This window comes from Harpia harpyja, chromosome 9 (genome assembly GCF_026419915.1).
Source record: "Harpia harpyja isolate bHarHar1 chromosome 9, bHarHar1 primary haplotype, whole genome shotgun sequence".
In the NCBI taxonomy this organism is placed as follows: Eukaryota; Metazoa; Chordata; class Aves; order Accipitriformes; family Accipitridae; genus Harpia; species Harpia harpyja.
In genome coordinates, this window is record NC_068948.1 from 33482554 (window position 1) to 33505195 (window position 22642).

General features: G+C 39.8%; 1 protein-coding gene across 2 annotated transcripts; it reads right to left on the minus strand.

The window, feature by feature from the left end:
• Positions 1–293: 293 nt before the first annotated feature.
• On the minus strand, positions 294–21565 carry BCL7A (BAF chromatin remodeling complex subunit BCL7A). 2 transcript variants are annotated; one of them, XM_052796712.1, is made up of 7 exons: positions 21344–21450; positions 17348–17456; positions 13645–13726; positions 10165–10261; positions 8021–8188; positions 4892–5013; positions 294–3899 (listed from the first exon to the last, which is right to left on the minus strand). In XM_052796712.1, exons 2-7 carry the CDS (start codon positions 17380–17382, stop codon positions 3828–3830), a joined length of 576 nt encoding a protein of 191 aa, XP_052652672.1. In that variant the 5' UTR covers positions 17383–17456; positions 21344–21450; the 3' UTR covers positions 294–3827. The 2 variants fall into 2 exon arrangements, with proteins under 2 accessions (XP_052652672.1, XP_052652671.1); XM_052796711.1 differs by lacking the exon at positions 17348–17456 and having other exon boundaries at positions 21344–21565.
• Positions 21566–22642: the final 1077 nt, after the last annotated feature.

Consider the following 22642-nt stretch of genomic DNA (forward strand, 5'->3'; position numbering starts at 1 on the left):
GTAAGCACCCTAAATTACCGAGTTATTCTGCAGGTTGCTGTAATTACATTGGCCATATCTGTTTGGTTGTTGTTGTTACAACAACTACAAACTGCCCCCGCACTGCTCAGTGTCCTGCTGCAGTATCAAGACACCTTTGGTCCACTCAAAGGTGAATCATTTTACATGTTACCAAATGAGACAACACCATAGAATGCACATTTAAAAATACCACTTATAAAAACAGAAATTTATTGTAAATTTAAAAAACCAAACTAAGATTAAGTTTCTTGATAAAAATTATTCACACAGCATTCATGTTGTGATTTTTTATTTTATTTTTGAAATGAAACCATTGTACATTGTACAAACCATAACTACCGATGGAATAAATAAGTGAAAAATTATACTGCTGTACAACACACACACACAAATCATAAGATGGAAAACGATTAGGTATTGAAGAAAACAAAATTCTTTACACCTTCTAACAGGCCCTTAGATATAAAGAACATTCCAAAACATGACAATGTTTATGTATGAAGATAGCCACCCAAAACCAATATTTTATACTGCCTTGTTGATTATTTTTTGTTGTTTTGTAAGTGCCAGCACTTTTTGGAATGTTTAACAACTACTTTCCCAAGCATAAAAATTCCAAGGAATAGTTCTGCTATAAAATGTTTGGCTGAGTAAATCGCTTATTCGGAAGGCCTTCCCACATGTTCCACAAACTCAGCTAATTTACTTGCTTGCTTCTAGTTTCTTTTTTTTTTTCTTTTTTTTTTCTCCTTTCTTTTTTTGTATTTATTTGTAACTGAAGCTCCAACATTCAGCATTGTAGCAAGGAAGCACTTCTTGATATTTGCACTACTTCTAAAACATTAGCTGTATGAGAACTTTCAGTCGTCTTGAAAAAAATTACATCTCTCCGTCTGCTCCACGTCTCAATGCTTTCAATAAACCCTTTTACAGTGAGTTCATAAAACAAGTTTCTGGTAGAGATAGGTCCAAGCCAAAAAAAGCTGGATTTAGATCTGGTTTCAAACCTCAGGTTGATTTGAATTCGATGTTCTGGTTTGGTCCCATCTGTACTTTCTGGCATTAAAATGTGTTTAATCACATCCGTTGGCCCATAAATGTTATCAGGCACTTCAAAAAAAGACTAATAACAGTCTTATACACTATTTTGGATTTCTTCATACCAGATAATGTCAAAGTCTCTTCCCTTAGAGACTGACAATAACAGGTCTAAGGAACCCAAATCTATCTGCTTGTTCAGTTGTCTGTTGTCACTAGAATCTCTGGTTAAAAAAAAAAAAGTTCTGAATGTATTCTGTATAAGCTGTAAATAAAGCATTACTACTTTAGAAATAAAGCCTCTAGGAATATGGTTATGATGCCTTGTCTTGTAAGCCACAGAACAATGAACAGTTCTGAGCAGAAGCCACAGGAGAGAAAAGGAAGTTTATAATTAAACCTGTTGATGTCAATAATGCCAATAAATGCTTCTATCTAATGAAAATTTTGAGGTATTTTTAGTGCTATTTATATATTTTATTTCTTCCCTAAAGTACAGGAATTAGTTTCTAAATGAAAAGTCTATTTACTCCCTTGGAAACACCTACAAAATTAAAATTAAAAACTTGCTGCGATGCACCTGAAGATAGGGATTAGTAAACATGACTACTTGTCAAAGGTGGCATCAGATTTGTTTTGTTTTAGCATTAAAAACAACAAAAAGTTAGTAAATCAAAAATATTTTTAAGTTTGAATCTTTCTAGATTTGCCCATTTAATATATCAATAGAACTTCTCACAAAATATCACTTAAATCTGAATGTAATATACATACAAATCAATCGTCATTGACCAGTTATCCACATTTTAGGCATACACACAATTCAAGAGAGAATTCTACCGTTTCATTGCATATATTGTGCAAATATAGTTTTTGGCTCCTCATTTCTTTATTTTCAGAATGTTAATGGACTTCATGATCAGACCAGAAATCCCAGAAACTTACTAGGGAGCACACTGTTTTCATGAATGATTTGCAAATTTTATTCAGTTAAAATCCAAAAAGTTTTATTTTAACATAAGGTTCCGAAACTGAGTGTCATACGTTATTTGGAGTTCAATCCTACAAACATCTTATGGAAGGTCAGTATTGGCTCCCCACTCCTCCCTCCCTCTATTCCCTCCCCCCACTTCCCCATTGTTTTTCATAATAAAGTGGTAATTGCAAACGCAATGCAGTAGTCTAAGTGCAAGCCATTTTCACTATTGGAGAATTCAGAAATAAATAAGCTTAATGAAGAGCTAATTATGAAAATGTATCAACTGGAAGCAATTTTTTTTCATTTAAAAAAGTATTTACAGTTCCTAGCTTACAAACTATATGCAACCATTTTCATAGCTGTGAGATCATATTTTAAATTACAAGTTCCATCTCCCACACAAAGTGAAGACAGACTAAGGGCCCAATCCAGCAATATGTACGTATGTATGTAGGTACACTCGCGTGCACGTACTGAGGTGAGAAATAAGCGGCTCCCACCGACACCAGCTATTTGCAACTGGGAGCTCACCCTGGAAGTACAAAGCCCACTGTAAGATCAGGCCCTTGTGCCCTGATGCAGATGGTTCTGCACTTCTACATGCCACAAATTTGAAGGGAGTTGCACATACTTCGTGCCTTTCAATCAAGTTTAGCATAAGCACACTTCAACATAATTGTAAAAGAAGGAACATTTCTAACAATGATGTAGGGACTGTGGAAACAAGGCTTATTTACAAGACTTGCTGAAAGAAAAAAAGAAACCCCAAATACAGTATTAACCTGGAACATAGAAGTAAACATCTTATAAAGAAACAGTACAATGAAATCCAGTTCAATGAAAACACGGTATCAAAAAAGACCAATTGAAAATAAATTCACTGTGCATCAATCCCTTTGATCCTATTTATGTACATAGTGGAACTTTTCTGTAAAGCAAGTTGTACCCAGTACAGAGATCTGGACCTAATACGTAAGTATTTTAACTGCTGTGTTATAGTATATATTCAGATCTGGACTATAAATGGTAAACAGATCATGTTAACTTCTGATGAAGTTAAGTATTTAGAAGACCAAATTTACAGTTGCGAATGCCATGCATTCAATAAAAGATCTCCACTATAGCTGCTAAAATAAAATATCAAGCTCCTTTTTCTCCTTGGACTCCAAGAGTGAAAATGGCTTCCTGATCTGTATTTGTTAAAAATTTAAGCACCAGGGATTTAAAAATTAAAAACAGAACAAAAACCCCAAACAAAAAAGAAAAAAAAAAAGCCTTACTACATGGCGTTATACAAACATAGGCCACTTTGCAAAGGAGACAGTTGCAAAACAACTTTCGAAAGTTAGCACTGTTTTCAGAACACAAGGCACAAAACAAAAGCAGACATCACGCCAGAACAATGAACTTCACATGAAAGCTAATACCTGACCTGTACCATCCTTAAATATCTTACAATGTTAAATAGAGAAATGAAAAAAAAAAAAAAATACAGCAGCAACATAATTGTAATTTTGACTTTAGAAACAGTGCGTAGACCCCTCCTGAGTTGTTTACTCCAACCATTTCAGAGACAGTAACTTAAAAGTTCTCAATGTTTTGTTTCACAGGAAAAAGTTTTCAGTGTCTGAGAAGTTAAACCTTTGTTAGGCTTTCTTGGATTTTTGCTTGGTAACTTGAAAAGTTAGGAGTTCTGTCCTCATCCAAGAGAAGATGCTTAAGTAAGGTTGTTCTATAATTAAGCCCACTGATGTACCTTACATAAAAACTGACCAGAAAAATCTATAGTCTAAATCTCTTCAACATTTTGTTGGGAAGCCTCTACTTTCATCTTTTTAGAAGGTGGCACTCCTTCAGAGTCCTTAATGAGGGGGAAAAGAAAAACAACCATGTTATCATTGCGCTGAATTTCAGGCACCATAAACATCAAACAAAAAACATGAACAAATTCCCTGGTGTGTCATTTGTAAAATACAAAGCATCCCTGGATGCGAGAATGACATGACCGAGTGCATTTGCTTCCTGAAATCAGTCCTCTACTTACATCTTACCTCAACATCTTTACACTTGTTGTTGTCTACCGACAAAGGGCAAAATTCTAGTTCCAGGCTAAAAACCACAGTGAATATTCCAAGCAACAGCCTTGATGCATGGTTAATACCTGGACTTCCCTCAGCTCCACACTCGAGCACAACCCGCACCAAGTGCACACGAATTTTCTCCTGCTGTAGCCAAAGCAATCTCTACAGGACAGAACACGCAAGGTTTGGAAAGCACAAGGTGTGCACTCAAACAAGCCAACCACCCACAAGGAAAACCAACGGACTGAGCAGTGCTCTGCCTGAGGATCTTGGTGGAGGGGGACAACTGCAAGGCTAATTTGTTTCTCCCACCCATGCAGAATTTTTCACTATACCAATAAGTAAGCGTCCAAACATCTCACCCACTGAATCTAAAAAAATTAACTTTCCTAACTGCTATATGCATTTACTTTTATAGAAGGTATTTTATTTCTGAATGGTCCTCAAAGGGGCCTGTCCAGTAGGTTAGGTCCAAACAATTTATTAACATGAAATTTTAATATTCCCTTACAAACCTAACACAGACTGGTTTAGGAAACTGAAAAATAAATCAGACCAATCTAGTCTTACTGTTCAAATTATGTGAAATGCAAGAAGCCAATCAAATTAACCACAGAACCAGATACATGTACACTTAATACTCTACAGCTGCTTTACTGTCCTCACCTTTGGAAATGAGTCTAAATACACAACTGGCCTCCTTACATCTGCTTTTTGGTAAAAATACTCTTTTCCAAATTCCAAGTAACTGGGCTTTTGCACTTAAAGTTACCTGAGAGTTTTTAGATGCCTCTGTAATTATATCATTTTCTCCAGAGGACTGAATTTCTGCTTTCTCTGAACTATTCATGGAATTTTCCATTGAAGACTGTGAATTCTGTTCATCAGAGGTATCTGAAATTTCAAGAAATAATTTTAAACAAACAAACGAAAGCATTCAGCATGAGCTTTTAGGATGTCTTCTCATTAGCAACATCTCAAACACATAAATTTCACCCACGTGTAACCATTAATGGTAACATACATAACAACTGTATGAATATAATGAATTAAGCCCAAACTCCAGGACCACAACCCCTGGCTGCTGCCAGAAGACCTTCGCCTTCACGCTGCCGGCAGTATACAATTGCTGGAATCACTCCCTAGGGGGAGCTAAGCTCCCGCACACCCTGTGACACAGAACGATGTCAACGCTATTAGCAAACAAGTTTCAACATAAACTCTGCAAAGGGACTGACCGCAAGGAAACTTGCTTCAAACCAGAAGTAAAAGGCAGCTACAAAAAGGGCTGAATTGTTATAACTAATGGATCTAAAACTGTGTAGTTCAGGAGAGAGAATAAAGTTATCTGAATTGAAATTCAGACATGTATTTAAAATCCAATTGTTGCTTGATACTGCTTTTAACATAAAATTTAGAAATTCAGCTAGCTAGCTAGCTTAACCATTAAAGTTGTAGAATTTTTAATTCTGGTGCATACTTGTGGAGAAGTCTTCCAGCTTGTTATAGCTCTGGGGTTTGTTTTGGTTTGGGGTTTTTGTTTGTTTTTTTTTAAACACCTCTCTCTCTCTCTCTAAGCAAGACTTACAGACGACTCAGGCTTAAAGCACCCATTGACTCAAAGAGGGGATAGGGGCACTTAAAATGTCTTCACAGGTTAAAGATCCCTGGAAGTTTAACACAGAACATCCAGAAGCAGAGACTCAACAAAAAAACCAAACAACAACAAAAAAACCACCACCCAAACCCAAACCCCTTTGATTGTAAAAGGTCAGTTATATTTCCTTCAGTACCCACATCAAGAACAGTCCCACATTCAAGGACTGGAACCCATTCTTTCCTTCACATCATTTAAAAATCCTTTTTGACTTGAATGAATTCTCAGAAGTATGCATGGAGTCAAGTTTTATGAAGTGATCTTTCCACAGGTCCCTGACCCAGGAAACAAATTTATTCTAGATGACAAGAAATGCAAGATCAAAAACTTTTTTTTACAACTTTGGTTAGTGAAGATGACATAATCAGCGAGTAATGGATATTTTTGTGGTGTACTGTATAAAAAGGATCACAAGCATTTCTGAAAGTTTCTCTGACTGAATTAAAGATAAAGTGATGCCTATGACGAGCAGTCTCAAAGATCATATTCAGCAAACTTGGACAGAATTGTCTTCCTTTCCATGTCTCACCAGAAAAGCATGTTCATACTGATAAAGAAACAAGTCCCAAGGGTCAGAAGGAATTTCAGTTTCAATTTCTGTTGTGTATGTCTGAGCATACATTGCTACTTGAGCTAAGGAGCACTCTGTGATGTGCCCATCACCTCATGACAAAAAAACACACCTAGAGCAACTTCCACAACAGACAGCTCATAGCTGCTGTGCTCTCTTCCAGTGCTACTGACAGCTACCGCTTACGCTGCTGCTGGCCTTTGGGCATGGGGATCCGTATTTTAAACTGCCAAGCCCCAACCTATTCCAATGCCTGCAATGACTTGTTTACGCAGCAAAATGTTTTGAATGTACCTGTTTCTTTAAGAAGTCCACATTAGGCTTTTCTGACCACCCAAACTGTCCCCTAGCTTTAAGGAACCTCCCTGATTTCAGTGTAGTAACATGAGATAGACTACAAGGTCATTAACCCTATCCAGCTGAATAATGTCACAGTTCCAGGGGTTTGGTTGATCATACACTTCGGTAGATAAATAATTATTTAATAAATTTTTAAACACAGCATATAACCAAAAGAAAAAAAAACACATTAATAACAGGTATTTTTTGCCATTACTTCTCCCTTTCATTTTACAGTAACTGGCTCTGGAACTAATCCAGAGAACTTGGTATGATTTTCCTGGAACCTAAATTTAGTCAGGGGAGCATGCATGCTATGTAACAACTTCACACAAGCAAGTTCAGACAATATTAGACCTAGGAGTAAATCCTTACCATTTACCGTGACCAAATATGCTAGTTGAGATTTTCTTTGAAGGATATGGTGTTCTGATTTATTTCAATTTGGTGATGATTCAGTTGTCAAATTTTAACCGCAATTAAAATGACAACATTTAACATACTTAACCATTCTGGTATTACCAAGATAAAAGCTCTAAATTTAAATTGGTTAGTGGATCTACTGAGCTAAGAACTAAATCAGGAGGGCATAATTTAATTGCTTTGCTATGGGAAGAATTCTGCAACCAAATCATTAGAATGGTGTTAAGGACATCTTTTATCTGTTATAATAGGATGGAGAAAGTTATCTTCCCAAGAATATAAATACAGAGCATGTTTCAATTACTCAAAATACCATTTAAAGAGTGAGGTTCAGAACAAGCTCGTAACCCACATGTATTTTTAATCTGTGCACAACTGCAGTACAATATTGTAACACTTTGAGAAAATTAGGACAGAATTCAGAGCTAACTTTTGAATAAATAACTAGCAGGTTGAGAAAAAAGAAAGCTTACATTAAAGTTTACACAATTAAAAAAATAATTTCAAAGTATCTCACCTCTGTTTTACTTTCACACTAGATAACAAACATTCATGGATCTACAAAAGTAATACTTTCCAGGATTTGTGTGATTACATGGTAGCAGCCATTTTAAAGATGATTTTAAACTATTTCTTCTTCCAAGACCGAGATTATGACAACAATAAACCAAGTATTTTCTTTGTTTCCTTTCTGAAAAGACCCTGAATGTCAATGTAACCTTTCCAGTTCTATGGAAGGATCACCAGTAGGCCAGAAAGATTATGCTCCATTTTCACATAAATGCTGAGAATTCAGAAACTATTTCTTTCAAATTGTTAAGACTCAGTTCTTAGAATGGATAAGCAAGTAAATGATACACTAAAGGATAACATTTTTTTATTTGGCTTTGAAGATGGTCTTTTCAGCTTACCTTCTGAACCAGGCTGCTCCTTTGCTTCTGTCTGAGTTTCATCAGACTTTACTTCAGTGCCGTCTGCTTGTGTTGCCAAGTTCTGTTCTGGTGCTGGACTTGAATTACTACTGTTTTCTTGTTTTATTGGAGAAGCATCTGCTATTGAACTCTGGTTGCTATTGTCATCTGTTAACAAAAGAGTTAAAAACCTGAAAGTCTAATTTGACAAGATAAAAAGCACACCTTAATTCTTCCGTATTTTTCCTGTATTATGCCCTGATAACACATGATACAGTCTAGCTTGTTGGGGATCAAGGCCAAGCATTTAGACTAACACTACATCTAACCTTTTTCTACACCACCACAATTTTTGGTCTTGCAGCCTATGCTGTAATACAGGAGTTTTCTAGCAGTCACTAAAAAATAGAAAACTTCAAAAAAGGTGATCTCACTATTATTATACAATAAAACCAAGAGTGTTTTACTCAGATCTCTTCCAAAAGAACCCAGAATTGTGTAATACGAGTAAAACAGATCAACTGAAGCTACAGTTTCATTTTATAGTTCATATAATACAGGGCTAATTAAGTGTTCATGCTGCAGATTTACAAATACCCATCACTACAATGTTCAGATGAGCAGAGAGTTTTTGAATTGTATCCTGAAGGTCAAAAAAACCCCAACAAAAGCCCATCAAGGTAAAATTTAACATCCAGTCCCGCTATCAACAGTTTCTAAGTGGTAATTGTCTAGCCTCCAAAAATCTAGCCTCCAAAAACTTGGATCACAGTAACTTTCTGCAGCACAGATCGTGTCTCTGTAGTGAACAGGAAATATTCTGCCTGTACCCTCTTCCTGTGAAAACCAGTGACAGTAGTTTAAGTACCTCAGCTAACACTTTATGGATAGCAGTGGGGTGCAACTTCCTGCAATCTTTAAGCCAGTCTAACAACTACAGGTAACCAAAAGGGAAGCTCCTGCTCCCTAAAGAAAACTAACCCAGCAAAACATTATTAGTTAGATGACTAGCATGCAAGTCGATCCACCTCCCTCTGCATCTGTACAATCATTACATCCAAAGGACTTCAGAAACACACAGCTGGTGATGGGACCATCTCTCTTCAGAGCAGCTTGAAGTCAGATCAGATTAAGTTTATCATGAAATTGTACAGTAATGGCTTAAAAATGCAAGTCATATATGATAAAAAAAGCAAGCAGTATATTCACCTCATGAGTGGGAGAAACAAGACTTAAGAAAATTAAATTATCTGACCAAGTCAAAAGCTAAGAGGTTTGAATCAGATGAAAAATTAATCAAGATCTGTGAAAATTCTGCTCAATCCTTTAATTGCAAGGCCATACTTGCTGTGAACACCGCAAAAACCAACCAGGAAGCAATACAAATGCAAGTAAAATTGAAATGAAAAATTTACAACCCACTAAAAAGTGATGCCCTCTTATCAGCTCAAATAGTGCTGCATTCTCAGCCATAAGTTATCCAAACTAGTGTTATCCAAACACCTAGAAGGTAAAAAATTGAAACAGAGCTGAGCTGTGCAAGCTCCTCTGTAATAAACACCAGGTTAACACTCAACAGTTGACATTAAAAAGACAAAAATAATAATAAAAAATTGATCTAATAGTGCCTGACTGGCAAGCGAAAAAATATTTTCTTAACCAGTTAATTTCATCAAGCTGAAGCAGAAGGAAGACACCTCAGAACCAGAGCTCACTTTCTTGGCTCTTGCAGAATTCTTTTGACCTGAATCACCTATAGAGTTAAAAAGTACAAAACCTGCAGAACTTATAGAAAGTGCCACTGAGGCTTTGGGGGTCTTTTGGTTCTTCAAGCAGCAATCTTGACAGTTACTACTTCACCTGAGTGTAGTATTTTGAATGGTAGATATTTCTATTTTTGTTTTCATATTTAGCTCCACTACCAATTTTTTCCCTACACACAGCCTAAATAAAAATGGCTTTTAAACAACTGTTAGTACACCCACAGAAGAGAAGTCCAAAGTACCAAATGAGTATCTGATGCTGTATTCACTTTGACTCAGTTGTGCTGTCCATACATCTGAGCAACAGAGAATTTGACACTGTTAGCTTATACCTTCATAGCAGTGTAACAGGCTAATTGGGGCTGACCTTCTCCCACTCACCATGCATGTCCATCATCCCTGGAGAGGAGCTGTTCTCTGGAGTGGTCACTTCAGAGCCACATTTTTCATCTTTGCCTTTTTTCTTATTCTTATTTTTCTGAAAAACAAAAGGTACCACAAACAAATGAGACTACCACCATGAAGAGAAATCCATGTTGCAATATAAAACCCTTCCCACTCATTACTTCTGTAACCATCTCTCTTAATTTCAAGTGAGAAATAAAGCCAATGTAATAATAACTGATATTATCAATAATGCATTAGTCCCAATAACTGCAGGGCTGTTTTTCTAATTGTATTCTTCATGACACAAAACACTAGGACATATAGGTTTTTATCCAGAAATTCTAGTAACAGTCAGCACTTAAACATGGTTTTTTATCTTCAAACAACTGCATAACTTTTGTAAAAAGTGCAGAAGTACTCAGTAATACTCCTCATTCTACAAACAGGGAATCTGAGGCACAGTGATTAAACGGCTTGCTGAAACTGAGTCGGAGAACCTGGGAGGTGCTGGCTGCTAACTTTGTACTTGGTCCAAAGAGCTACAAAAGCAAGGTCAAAAGAATCTCTGCTACGCCAGGAAAAGAGAAGAACATCACTGATCAGAGGCAGGGCTAAAATTCATGAAACTACCCTATTTCTGAGCTCGTAACTCTGCTACAAAACTCAATACATTCTCCCTTCCATATCAGAAAGCTTGTAGAATACACCTAGACAATATGCATGCATGCACAACAGGAATGATAACAGATCTAAAATTTTAACACTAAAGAGACAACTTTTTACCTCTTTCTCAATGACCAACACTGCAGAGACCTCCTCCTTCTCTACAACTAATGCTGTTTCTTCATTAAAACTAAAAGATGGATTAAGAAAAATCAGATTGGCCTAAAACAAAGAGCATAAGCAAGACAGTCCTACATGAACAATAGGTCACAACATGCTCATGACCGAACAACAGTATGGACTGCAAGCATTAAAACAAAGGAAGAGACAGTGGCATCCATCACGTGGAAAATCTGCGTCTGCTAAGGGATGCAGCATTTTCAATTAAGAGGTGACGTAATCAAGTCTCGTAGGAAAAAGAGCCAGCTGCGCTGCTTTTGGAGGATCCTGCGTGCCTGCTGAGAAGACAATTAAAAGCCTGACTCTAGGAAGAACGCTTGGCAACCCATCCATTCGGATACAACAGTGTCCTCCAACGAGGGAAGGAACTGAAGTCACAATCAAATATTGTCTAAGACTGCAGAAGAAATTCAACAAGTGATATCTGGAAGGACTTTTCCCTCTATTTTAAATAGATTATTAGGCTTATTTTTAAATTGTATTTTTACTTTAGAGAAGCCAGATTTATTCCCTAATATGTGAAACAAAGGTGAAAGCACATGAACTTCTTTACCTTTGCAAAATGAAAGTTCAGAGGGGACATAATCTTTCAGGTTTGGTTATTTGGGTTTTTTTAAAGGCAAAAAGGACATTTTTGCCACAAGAGAAATATTAAAAAATGACTGCGAGTAATTTAAGCTGAAAAGTTTTTTTAAAAAATGTTTAACCATCAGAGTGGTGAGGATCTACAACAGCCTTCCAAAACTAGTAGGAGGAAAGAGCCTAGCTAATTCTAGTTCAAAGAAATGTCAAATTGTCTTAGGAACTACATGTGAGGGGGGGAAGTAATCTAACCTGTGTTCAGTAAAATCAAAGACAACTTCCATTTGAAACATGAAGCAGTAAAAAAGATCCCATTCTCCTATTCTGGTAAAAAACAAGTATACTGTCTGCTCCTTCACAGGTGGATGAAATCAGATATAAAAGGATGTCCACAACAAAATTAAATAGCCAAAATGACCCCTACCTGATATTTATTTTTAAAATGTATGCACTTGGTTTAATTGTGAAAACTTCCAGAGCAAAAAGACAGAAACCTTATGACATCAAGCCTGCAACAACTGCAGCTGCACAACGGCCTCTACTTGTAATGACCAGAATGTGACTGTAGGACACTAAAGTAACAGGTCTTGAACAAGTGTCCCAATTTCAGCAAATCTGGAGCCTAAACCTAAAGATGATGGCTCAAAAAATACAATTAAACTCTGCACATAGAGACCATTATAGAAACCCATTCTTCTTAACAGAGAATGAGTTCAGGTACCAGCACCTTGAAAATTCATCCAGAAACTCACTAGAAATTCTATTTCAAAGTTCCATGCAGGCATACCTTAACTGCAGGAAGACAATTTTAAGAAGCCATGAGGCTAAGTATCCTACATCTCTCTCTCTCTCTGATAGCACAGCTTTCCCCCCCCAATGTATTTTAAATAGTAAAATAAAACCAAACATTTGGCAGCTAGAAAGAATGAATGAGTTTCTGTAAAGAAACCAGGAAAGGTTTCCCAGTTCACAACAGGTTACTTCACAGAGATGCTGCTCAAGCATTTGAAGAATACAAGAGGCTTGCCACAACTCTGACAGTCACTGAAATCTGCGGTACAACCAAAGGCACAGAAAGAAACAAACACAGTTAAAACAACACTAATCAAAAATAGGTCTTGAATTTGGACTTTGAATAAGACAAGATCATGACACTGTCTTGTCTGAAAACCCATCATTTTACACATTTATTAACAGAGCAGTTATCTTCCAGATAGGTCTTAACTCCTATTTCAAATAAAGTAAAAGCACATGACAGCCCAAGGAAGGAGTACCAAACTTAGGATATCTATTCTATTGTATCAGTAATTTGCTGTGGTACCATGGATTAGTTTTCTCTCTATAACAATATTTCAATTTATAAAATGAGAACAATGTTCATTTTGAAAAACAATTTGTAAGCCCTATCAACTTTCATTTTTACACTTACTTTTATGCCACATGATGGTATCATGGCAAATGAACAGTGCACACTAAGAATGTAAACATGATGCATACATGAAACATTTATCAAGAGAAAACACACATTACAACAGAAGCATGTCTGCTGTGTTGCTTGGGCTGGACATTTTAATACAAGTGATCTCAGTTCCACAGGATTTCCCTACCCTTACTTCAGTGCTTTGCACCTATTCTTGAGCAAAACAGCAGTGATGCACAGAATACATTCTCTGCACAGTTCCAAACCAGCTACTTTCCTTTAAAGCATCAGGCAGAAAGAGGGGAAAAGTAATTATGTCTTAGCTTTCCCTCCCCACCTCCCAATTATTATGTTAGAGAAAGGTTTCAAAAATCAGTTTCAAGCCAAATGTTTAAGTTATCTGAGAACTGATCCAAGTTGACTCCAGAAAGACTGCCACCCACTGAACCATCACCATCACTTTCTGTAGAGATCAACATTTTCCCTAGAGCTCTTCTATTCAAACGCTTGCAAGACCCACACCAGTCTTAGCTTAAAGGCTCAAAGAATAGAGAGCGTATTTCTCTCGACTTTCCCTAAACATGAGTGTCTACATCTTGAAAAAAGCAAGACGTCTGCAGGATACTTACATCATCGACTTTAGGCTCTGTTACTGGTACCCATTTGTAAATCCTTAGGGATGTGTCGCCAACTGTCACCCACTTCTTCTCCCTATAAAATTACAATGCAGGAGAAGTTAAAGTTAAACTTCAGATTCAAAAGAAAGTGATCTACTATTGTAAGTTGTCAAGGATTTAAATAGGCTATTAAGTAGGATGATCTCTATTACATCGTCTTTAGTACTGCATTGTGCAAATTGTTCTTTGCATTTCAGAAACTTGTTAGAGCACTGCTAACCTCCAGATTTCTCAGGGCTGTTACTTGAGTAGGTGAGTAACTGCAGTAGCAGTAATAAGATCTGGATTAAACATACAGTTAAGAAGAACAGCTATTGAAAATGCAGATTTAATGCCTACAATTTTCACTTAAGTTTCTAGAGAGCAGAAGAGGTTTTAGACAGACCAGTGTTTTGATTGTCATGAAGCTGTTTAATGGTTTTAGAAATCTAAATGCATTTTGACCATCTGAGGTTTGGTTTTGGGTAGAAATTTGCTGCTAGCAGTTTAACATTCACTCAACACTCCTGTCAGACAGCTCTGAAATTCTAGCCTTAGAACCAACAGCCTTATTGGTAGCAATATGTGCCGTGATGCAGAATTCAGACTCTGGGGAGCCTAGCTCTCTTGGAAAGGCAAGGCTGAGGCTATCAGAGAGGGAAAAAGCATAACCTACGGCACTCTGTGCAGACCCCTGCCAGCCAGCCGTGAAGTCGTGACATTGACAAATTGTGAAGGAAATCTGGCTGGAGGGCATCATGCAGTCACAGAGTGTGGAGATGGAAAGGATGTTGAACACTTAGTTAAGGGATGAATTCCTTGAGCTCTTTACATCAGAATATTAAAAGAAGGTCCACAATGCCAGAGAAATTTCATCACATTTCTGTGATCGGTTTTCAGGTCACAGATTACCACTGCTGGTTCCTGGGTTTGTAATATAGCTCTGCAAATGGATCGATTAAAAGTTAACAACAAAGACCAATTCCATTAAATATTCAGGAACATCTGAAATTAATTTGGCATGAGATCTCAAGCATTTTTCTTTTTTAAAAACACATTTAAATAATAGATTTGGGACCCAGTTATAGATTAAAAAAAAAAAAAATGTTCTTTGCAGGATGGGAGAAGCTGGATGTGACTCCAAACATACATATGCGATGCTCCATTTTTAGAATGGGCTTCCAGAATCAAAAGCAGCCACATTGTACAAATGCCACAAACATCCTCCTGACTATTTGTTTTAGCTACTAAAGCCAATCTTATTTGTTTTCCCTTTAGAGGAGACACTTAACTGGGTTTGGTTTTTTTTTTTTTTAAAAAAAAGCTATATAAGACAATTTGATAAGTTTTGGATCTGTCCACGAGGATATTCTAATTAAAGTACAAAACTATTTCAGATTCATTTCTTTCCCACTGCTCTTCCTGGAGCACCGTTTTTCCTCAATGTGTTTAGATACATCCATTTGGGTACGCTAGATGGCTAAAGTATGTCAAAACCCAATTTTACGCTAATTTGGAGCTCTACTGCTAGATGTGATAAAAATGACAGTGGAGATGAGGGCATGTCAATTATGAGAGCATACTTAATTGCGAAAAGATGATAATGATATAATTTTGGTTTTTTTTAAGGATACAAGACAAACTAAACTTATTTCTACTTAGGAAAACCTTTGAAATTATGGAAATAAAACCAGTTGTGGTTTTGTTTTGGGTGTGGGGAGAGGTGAATAAATGCTTTAAAAAACCCAAGATTTTAGTCTTTTCCTACAGCAAAATATTACTTAGAGATGCTGCACTGGAAAACCAAAAGTTCAAGATACCTGTTAGCATCTCAAAGCAGCCTCACACAGCATCTTCACTGGACAGACTGTAGAACACAGGAGGAAACCTATATTAGTAACTTTTTCCTTCTAGTATTAAAATTAGTCCTGACATTTTAATTCTTTGAGCTTCTTAAGTACCACTTTAACTTTTGATAACCCTCAGCTATAGGGATTTTTTTACTGAATTCAATACACAGTAAATTCAGACAACAATGGGAATAAGGATATTGTGTGATGGAAGTACACCAACATCCCAGTCCTGCAAACACTTATGGCTAAAAAGGAAACCCAACATCACACTGCTATTATTCAAATATTTTACATGTGTAAGCATTTACAGTATTGAAGGTTCAAGACCATACAAGTATTAATAAGAAAAAAGAAGACAACCTCTCCTAAAACTTAATAAAATCATTGGCAGCACAAACATAAATTTGTTAACAAAGAAACGTAATGACTTTTGGACATTTAAGATCAACAGGATAAAATAACTTCAGGATTTAAGATGTTTATTGCAAATAAAGCTTCGAATATTTTCTGTAATACTTACTGCCTTTCCATTTCAAGCCAAAAACCAAAACCCAAACCAAACAAACAAACAACACCCCCCCCCCCAAATCCCCCAAACCACTTCTACTCTGAACACTCACTTTTTATCTTTTGTGCAAAGACATCATCCCAACCTGCTGATCAGGGACTTTCCTTTTCATTTAGTTAGAATTGACAATTTACTGATGCTGCCCATAACAATAAGTTTGCTAAATGCTGCACAAACTACAAAATATTCTCGCTGACCAAATGCCAGAGTAGGAATGAGGAATTAATGAAATCTCGTGCCCATTCTGTGGTGAAACCTTAAGTAGTTTCTCCACCTGTTTTCCTGTCTGTAAAATGGATCTACTGTTGAACCCACTCATCTTGAGACCCTGACCAGAATTCCACTCCCCTAACTCTATTCCACCTTTGTTAAGTGATCACTAGGCAATATTTTTATTACACCATCCCCTGTTATACTATATAGGTTGATCTCTATATTGACTGGTGGATTGGAAAAGGTGGTTGATGGAACACCATCAACCTGAGAGTTAATCAGGCTAAAAACGTGGCAATTACCAACTTTACTTGCCCATGTCTAGCTGACAAACTCCGTAGCTTTACAAAAAAACATTTTTTCTGGTTTCAAACCTCTCCTGTTCCTCCATGAATGACTCAGGAATAACAACACTGGAAAATGGCAAAACTTAAAATGTATACAAAAATTTTTTTTTCTTTTAATCTTCCATGCTGAAAAGTATCTTAAATACTTTAGTTATAGTAAATTCAGAAACTAATCAATGCAACAGAAACAAACCCTTACATTTATCTGAAATTGTGTTAAAGCATTTTTAAACTCCAAACCATATCTGCACAGCATTTAAAGGACAGCCAAGGATACGTAGGGTAAGCATTAGTATCAACACTTCTTTAGTGCTTATGCCTGAGGCATACTAATATCCTAGAACTTACATAATTACATACTCAATTCCCCATTCTAAATAGCCCAAGACTCTTAAATAGATTTATATTTTGTATATTAACACTAAAGCTCCAAAGATTACTATCAAGTTCCATGTATAAAAGTAATATACCAGTAAGCAAACGCAACAGTGTATATTACACTTATACATAAAGTGTCAAGGCAGCTTCTGCAGCGGCAATGAGTGCTAGAAACATTTGATGGCAAAGAAACAGAAAGCCTTTACTGCCAATATATTATCATTCAAGAAAAAGGCTTTCACACTTATTTGGCCTTTTACCGTGACTATCATTTATCACAGTGATCTGTATTTACACAAGGATTTGCTCCCACATACCCCATCTTCTGTTGATGATCACGAAGTGACGTCATAATGCTGAATTTATCACATCACACTCACTTGCATTGCAACAGAGTTTGGTGAAAATCACAGAATTATGACCTCCCTGTGGGATCAAGCAAAGGAGAAAGGGGAATGGGAAAGAAAATGCCATTATTATACACAAAAAGTGCTGTCAGATGCACAAAAAAAGATTTTTTTGAAAAGTAGGCTTGCTTTTCAGAGCACGCCTGTTGCTATGTAGACGTTTGTCTAGTGACTAACGTGAAGTAGCCCCAAATATACATGGTGTTTCTTGACCACCCTGCAAATACAATAAAATACCATGTAGCATGAATCGACAAAGACTAACAGTTAAGGACACCTTCCGTCTGAGTTTATGTAAATATGGTGTATTATGAGAGTCTCCTTTAACTTACACAGGTCAGCCTGTTTTTAAGCAAGTTCTGCTAGGTTCCACGTTGCAACAAGCACCTTTTCTTACAATAAAGAGAAACATGGCTTACACATGACAAAACTCTACCTTTAACATACACCCAACTTCCATTAAAGTCCGAGACCATGTCCTGGCTCAAAAAGAAATAATCATGCGCCAGAAAAAATGTATCGTAATTCAAGCATGATAACAGCATGTTTGGGCCACTACAGTACTTCAGGACAGTTCCTGCACATACACTGTGTACTTCTACTTCAACTGCCGCTACCTGACCTACAATCTTAGCAGGAAACCAAACACAGCCAATGTAGCCAGACTAAACTAGGGTGGCAACCTGGTAGTAGCAAAGAGTCTTTTTCCAAAGACATCATGTTAAGGAGTTCTAGGTCATAACTACCTTTCAGAGTGAAAGCCTATTTTAAGAAGGAAGCATGAGCAGCAAAACCTGCAGAAGCTCAATCTCAGAGCATTACATACCGCACAAAAATATTTTAGCAAGTCTGAATGGAGACCAACATTCTCCAAATCAGGGTACCTATGCACATCAGCCACACCATACCTCCATCCTTAAACGTTTGCACAGTTGTCCAAAAGCTCAGCAGTGCTATGTACCCATGCAAATTATTTCACTGCCTCCCAAGATGTCCTACCACTTACACTTGTCTCCTGCCCATTACTTGTCTTTTAGTAAACGTCTGCATTTTCTTTTGTTTAATAAATCAGACTTTTATAAAACAAGAGTGTTTCCAGTATTTTCCTAGTGCTGGTTGAGGGCACAATAGTTTTTGCCTCTTCTTGAGAGCCCATTTAGAATCTACGCATACCCATCAATCTTTAAAGACAAAAAACAATCCTGTACCTTTCACAATTCATTGAGATAAATTTATCTCAGTGTATTTTTTAAAACAGACTGAAAGAACAATTGTAAGTACTGTTAAAAAGAAGTAGAACTACCCTCTTAGCCAAGGAAATTTAATGTTTCTGCCACACAAATACAACACAACCATGTATTCTGTAGGACACGTGCTATGTGTTTTCTGAAATAGAAGCTCATTCATGAGAGTGGTTTAAACAAAGAAGATACGGTTACACTAATCTTCAGATAAAAATGTAACAACTTCACTGTTTACTACTAAGTTCCAGTAATACCAGAAGTACTAGACACTCTACAAACACACATGAAGATAGGGTACCTGCATCAAAGAGCTCACTGTCTAAGAACAAACAATTTTCCAAGGAACAAAGTCTGCACTGGTGGAAACTGCTTTCCAATAGGCGCGTTCATAGATGTGGCAGTACAGCCATTCAGTAATACTGCACAGCAAGGCTGCTGCACACCTTCGCAGATCGATAAAGCATAGGGCAGCACATGCAGGAGCCACTGTCCGCTCAGAAGAGTTTACAGTTCGGTCTGCCTCTCTACTCATCCTCGGCACGCAGCACTCCGAGCGCACAGGTCTAAGAAAACTCTTGTTCTGTGAAATGTTGGATGCAAGGTATTTTAATCTTCAGTGGCTGCATTTCCACAGAAGAGCTGTGGATGGCAACAAATTGCCCCTATCATGCAAATGAAACTGCACACTTGGAAATTGCCTATGTGGCTCTTCTGAAGATGCAGGAATTGCTAGAGTGTAAAGTTCAATTTAACAAGCCAAGTCTTCTCAAAACATTTAAACCACAAGACACAGAATCTCTCTTGCTAATTTCCCACTGTACTTGACTGCAGGTGGGGGGGGAATCATGAGATTCACCTTCAAATTACGATTCCTTTAAAAATAAGAAAACTGGTTTATGTAAATACTTGTGAGATGCACACACAACAAGCCATAAGAACACTTCTGACAATAATCAAAAGAAACATTGATGATCCTGTACAGGAACCCTTTAGAGCAAGTTATCTCTCAGGAGGGTTAAAACATACAAAAAAATCTATTTATACCATAAGATTTCTGTTTTATAGAGGAAGCCATAGCAACTGACATGGTGGCAGAGAGCCCTTGCCAAGGAAAAAAAAAAAAAAAAAAATTAGACATTTTGTTGAATGGCCAAGCTTCTGCCTCTACTCCTCTCTGAAATCCGCAAACTAGGATTCAAAGGAAGTATGCTATGTTCATGAATGAAATACCTACAGACAAAATAGTCCCGCACATCCAACAATGCTCCTGTTTGAACAAAAGTCCTGTCACCTCGCTATATATTGTTCTGACCCTTCAAAGCTGGCCCAGGAGTCAGCAAACAGCACTTAAAAAACACCACCCGAGTAGAAGAGAGTTCCTGAAACCAACCGAACTGTGGTGCTCGGGCTGCTCCGGCTCCCTACACAATGGCTGGATTCTTTGAAATCCCCATCTCGTGCCCTGCGTTATTGGACACACGTCCCGATTCTTTGTCCAGCTCAAGCCAACGGGCCCATTCATGTGCTCAAGGCCATTTAAAACGCAACAATCCATTTCACCCGAAACGAACATGTTTAATTCTGCATTTTGCTCTCCTTTTAACGAAAGCAAAGCGTTAGCTGTGGATTGCAATAAAAGTGCCCCCTTATTTTACCACGTTCAAAACAGCTGAGTTATGCAGATTAATACTAACCCGAGGGATTTCCCCATGGATTTCAAATGTTTAAAGTATTTTAAGATACATGCACAAAGACTACTGAACAGTCAGTCAACTTGCTGGAAGAAAGATTTGCTCTCCAGTCACACTGGCACTGCTCTTTATCCCATCCCAAAACCCTGGACCGACTGTGCAGAACATTGCAGTGACTGTTTTACTGTATTGTTTAAACACCTCATGTTGATTTTCCTAACAAAAGCAGAAAAAGACAAAAGCGGGAAAATGCCAAAACACGTTTAAGGCCTAACAAAAGGGAATTATTTCACCGGGGGTACAACCTTTAATTATATAATTTAAAACAAATTCCAGCAGCAATTACGCGCTCTCTCCTGCTCTGCTCGGCATTTACAACCGCCGGAGCGTTAGTGGGAGACGATCCCACTCGGGTTTGCTGCGCTTACGTGCAAACCTCGGGAACTTGTAAGGTAAAATAAATAAATAAACGTGCAATAATAATAATAAAAAAACCCTCTCGGGCGGTTTACAGAGGTATTTTTAATGCCTTTTTTTTTAATACTTCTTTGAGCACTATTTCCACACAGACCCGGCGGAGGAGCTCCCCCAGGCCCGCTCCTCGGGGCCCTTTGTAGGGGAGGGCGGCGGGAGGAACCCGACCCGCCCCCGTCGCCGCCCAGGATCCTCGGTGCGGCGGACCGGGGACAGCGGGGAGCGGGCTGGGGTCGGCGGGGAGGGGGCTCGGCCGCACAATGGAGCCGCCTCTCGCCCTCACACGCCGCCGCCGCCTTCATGTGACTCGCAGGAGCGAAATGGCTTCTGGGTGCCGCCGGCTCCCCGCCCCCCACGGCCGCCCGGCGAGCTCCGGCCCCGTGAGGGGACGGCGCGGCGGGCGGGAGGGGGGGTGGGGGTGGCGGCGGGAAGGCGAGGGCAGCGGGGAGGGGTGGGGGGGGCGAGCGCGGGGTCCCGGCGCGGCGCGGCCCGCTCACCATTTGCGCACTTTCTCGATGGCCGCCATCACCCGTTTGATATCATCCTTCGCCCGGCTCCGGGTCTCGGCCCGCACCGACCGACCCGACATGCTGCTGGGGGGGGGGGAGGGGGGGGCGGCGGCGGCCTCAGCGGGGAATGCGGCGCTCGGCGCTGCTCACGGCGTCCGTCTCCCTCCGTCCGTCCGTCCGCCCGCCCTCACAATGCTCCCTCCGCTCGGCGCGGCGCGGCTGGGCTCGGCGCGGCGCGGCTCGGCTCCGCCCCGCCCGCCCGCCGGGGCCCGCGCACTGCGCACGCGCCCCGTGCCGCCGCCGGCAGCCCGCGCGCGCGGGGCTGGGAAAGGCGGGGCAAGGGAGGGGTCGGCGCGCGCGGGACGGCAGTTGTGGGGGGGCGGTGTCGGGCAACCGGGCCGGCCCGGACACCTTGGGTCCCTTTGGCGGCGTCGAGGGGGGGGGGTAGAGCCGGTTTGGGGGGAGGAGCGGAGGCAGGGGCCCGGACGCCTGGCTCCGAGGCTGGCCCCTCAGCCGCCCTGGAACCGCGGAGACAAACCGGCGCGGGCCCGCGGAGGAGCTGCCGCCGCCGCGGGGGGTGCCGGGGGGAGACCGGCGGGTCCTCCCGCGGAAGGGTGGCCGGACGGGGGAAGAGTTTAGCTCCGCGGGTCCCTCTTGCCCCGGCAGCGCCGGGGCTGTGAGCCCGCGGGCAGGGAGGGCGGCTCCCCGTCCCCGCGGCGTTGTGTGGCGCGGAGCAGCTCCGGGGGGTATAAGGCGGGGGGGAGGGGGCTCCGGCAGCGGCAGGCGTGGGACCCGCTCGCCCTCAGCTCGGTGCTCGGCGCGGGGACGGCGGAGCAGAGCCCCGCTCCCGGGCAGGCGGCTCACGAGTGACAGCCCCGTCCAGCCCTTGTGCAAGTCACCGTGGCACTATTGCAGACCTTGAGCGTGGGGATTGGCAATGCTTCCTGTTAAGCAGAACATCTGCCTCGTTAAACAGGGCACTTAATAAATCCATAATATGCAGATTTTTTTTTTTTTTTGCAGCGGTTCTAAGGTTTCTTGGTTGCCCAAAATAATTCCATGGAATCCGGGTGGTTTTAAGTAGCAGAGGATCTGCTCCGCCACCAATTCATGGAAGTACATGAACGTAGCAGTAAATGGGCAGTGTTACATGCGAAGCGATGGTCTGCAGAAAATTTCTCCTGTCGCATACGCGGTGTGCTCTGGTCATGGTGCCGCTGGACTCCTTCATTAACTTGCATCTAGTGCACACCTTGCTGTTTGTACTAATTGTACAATCACAGATAC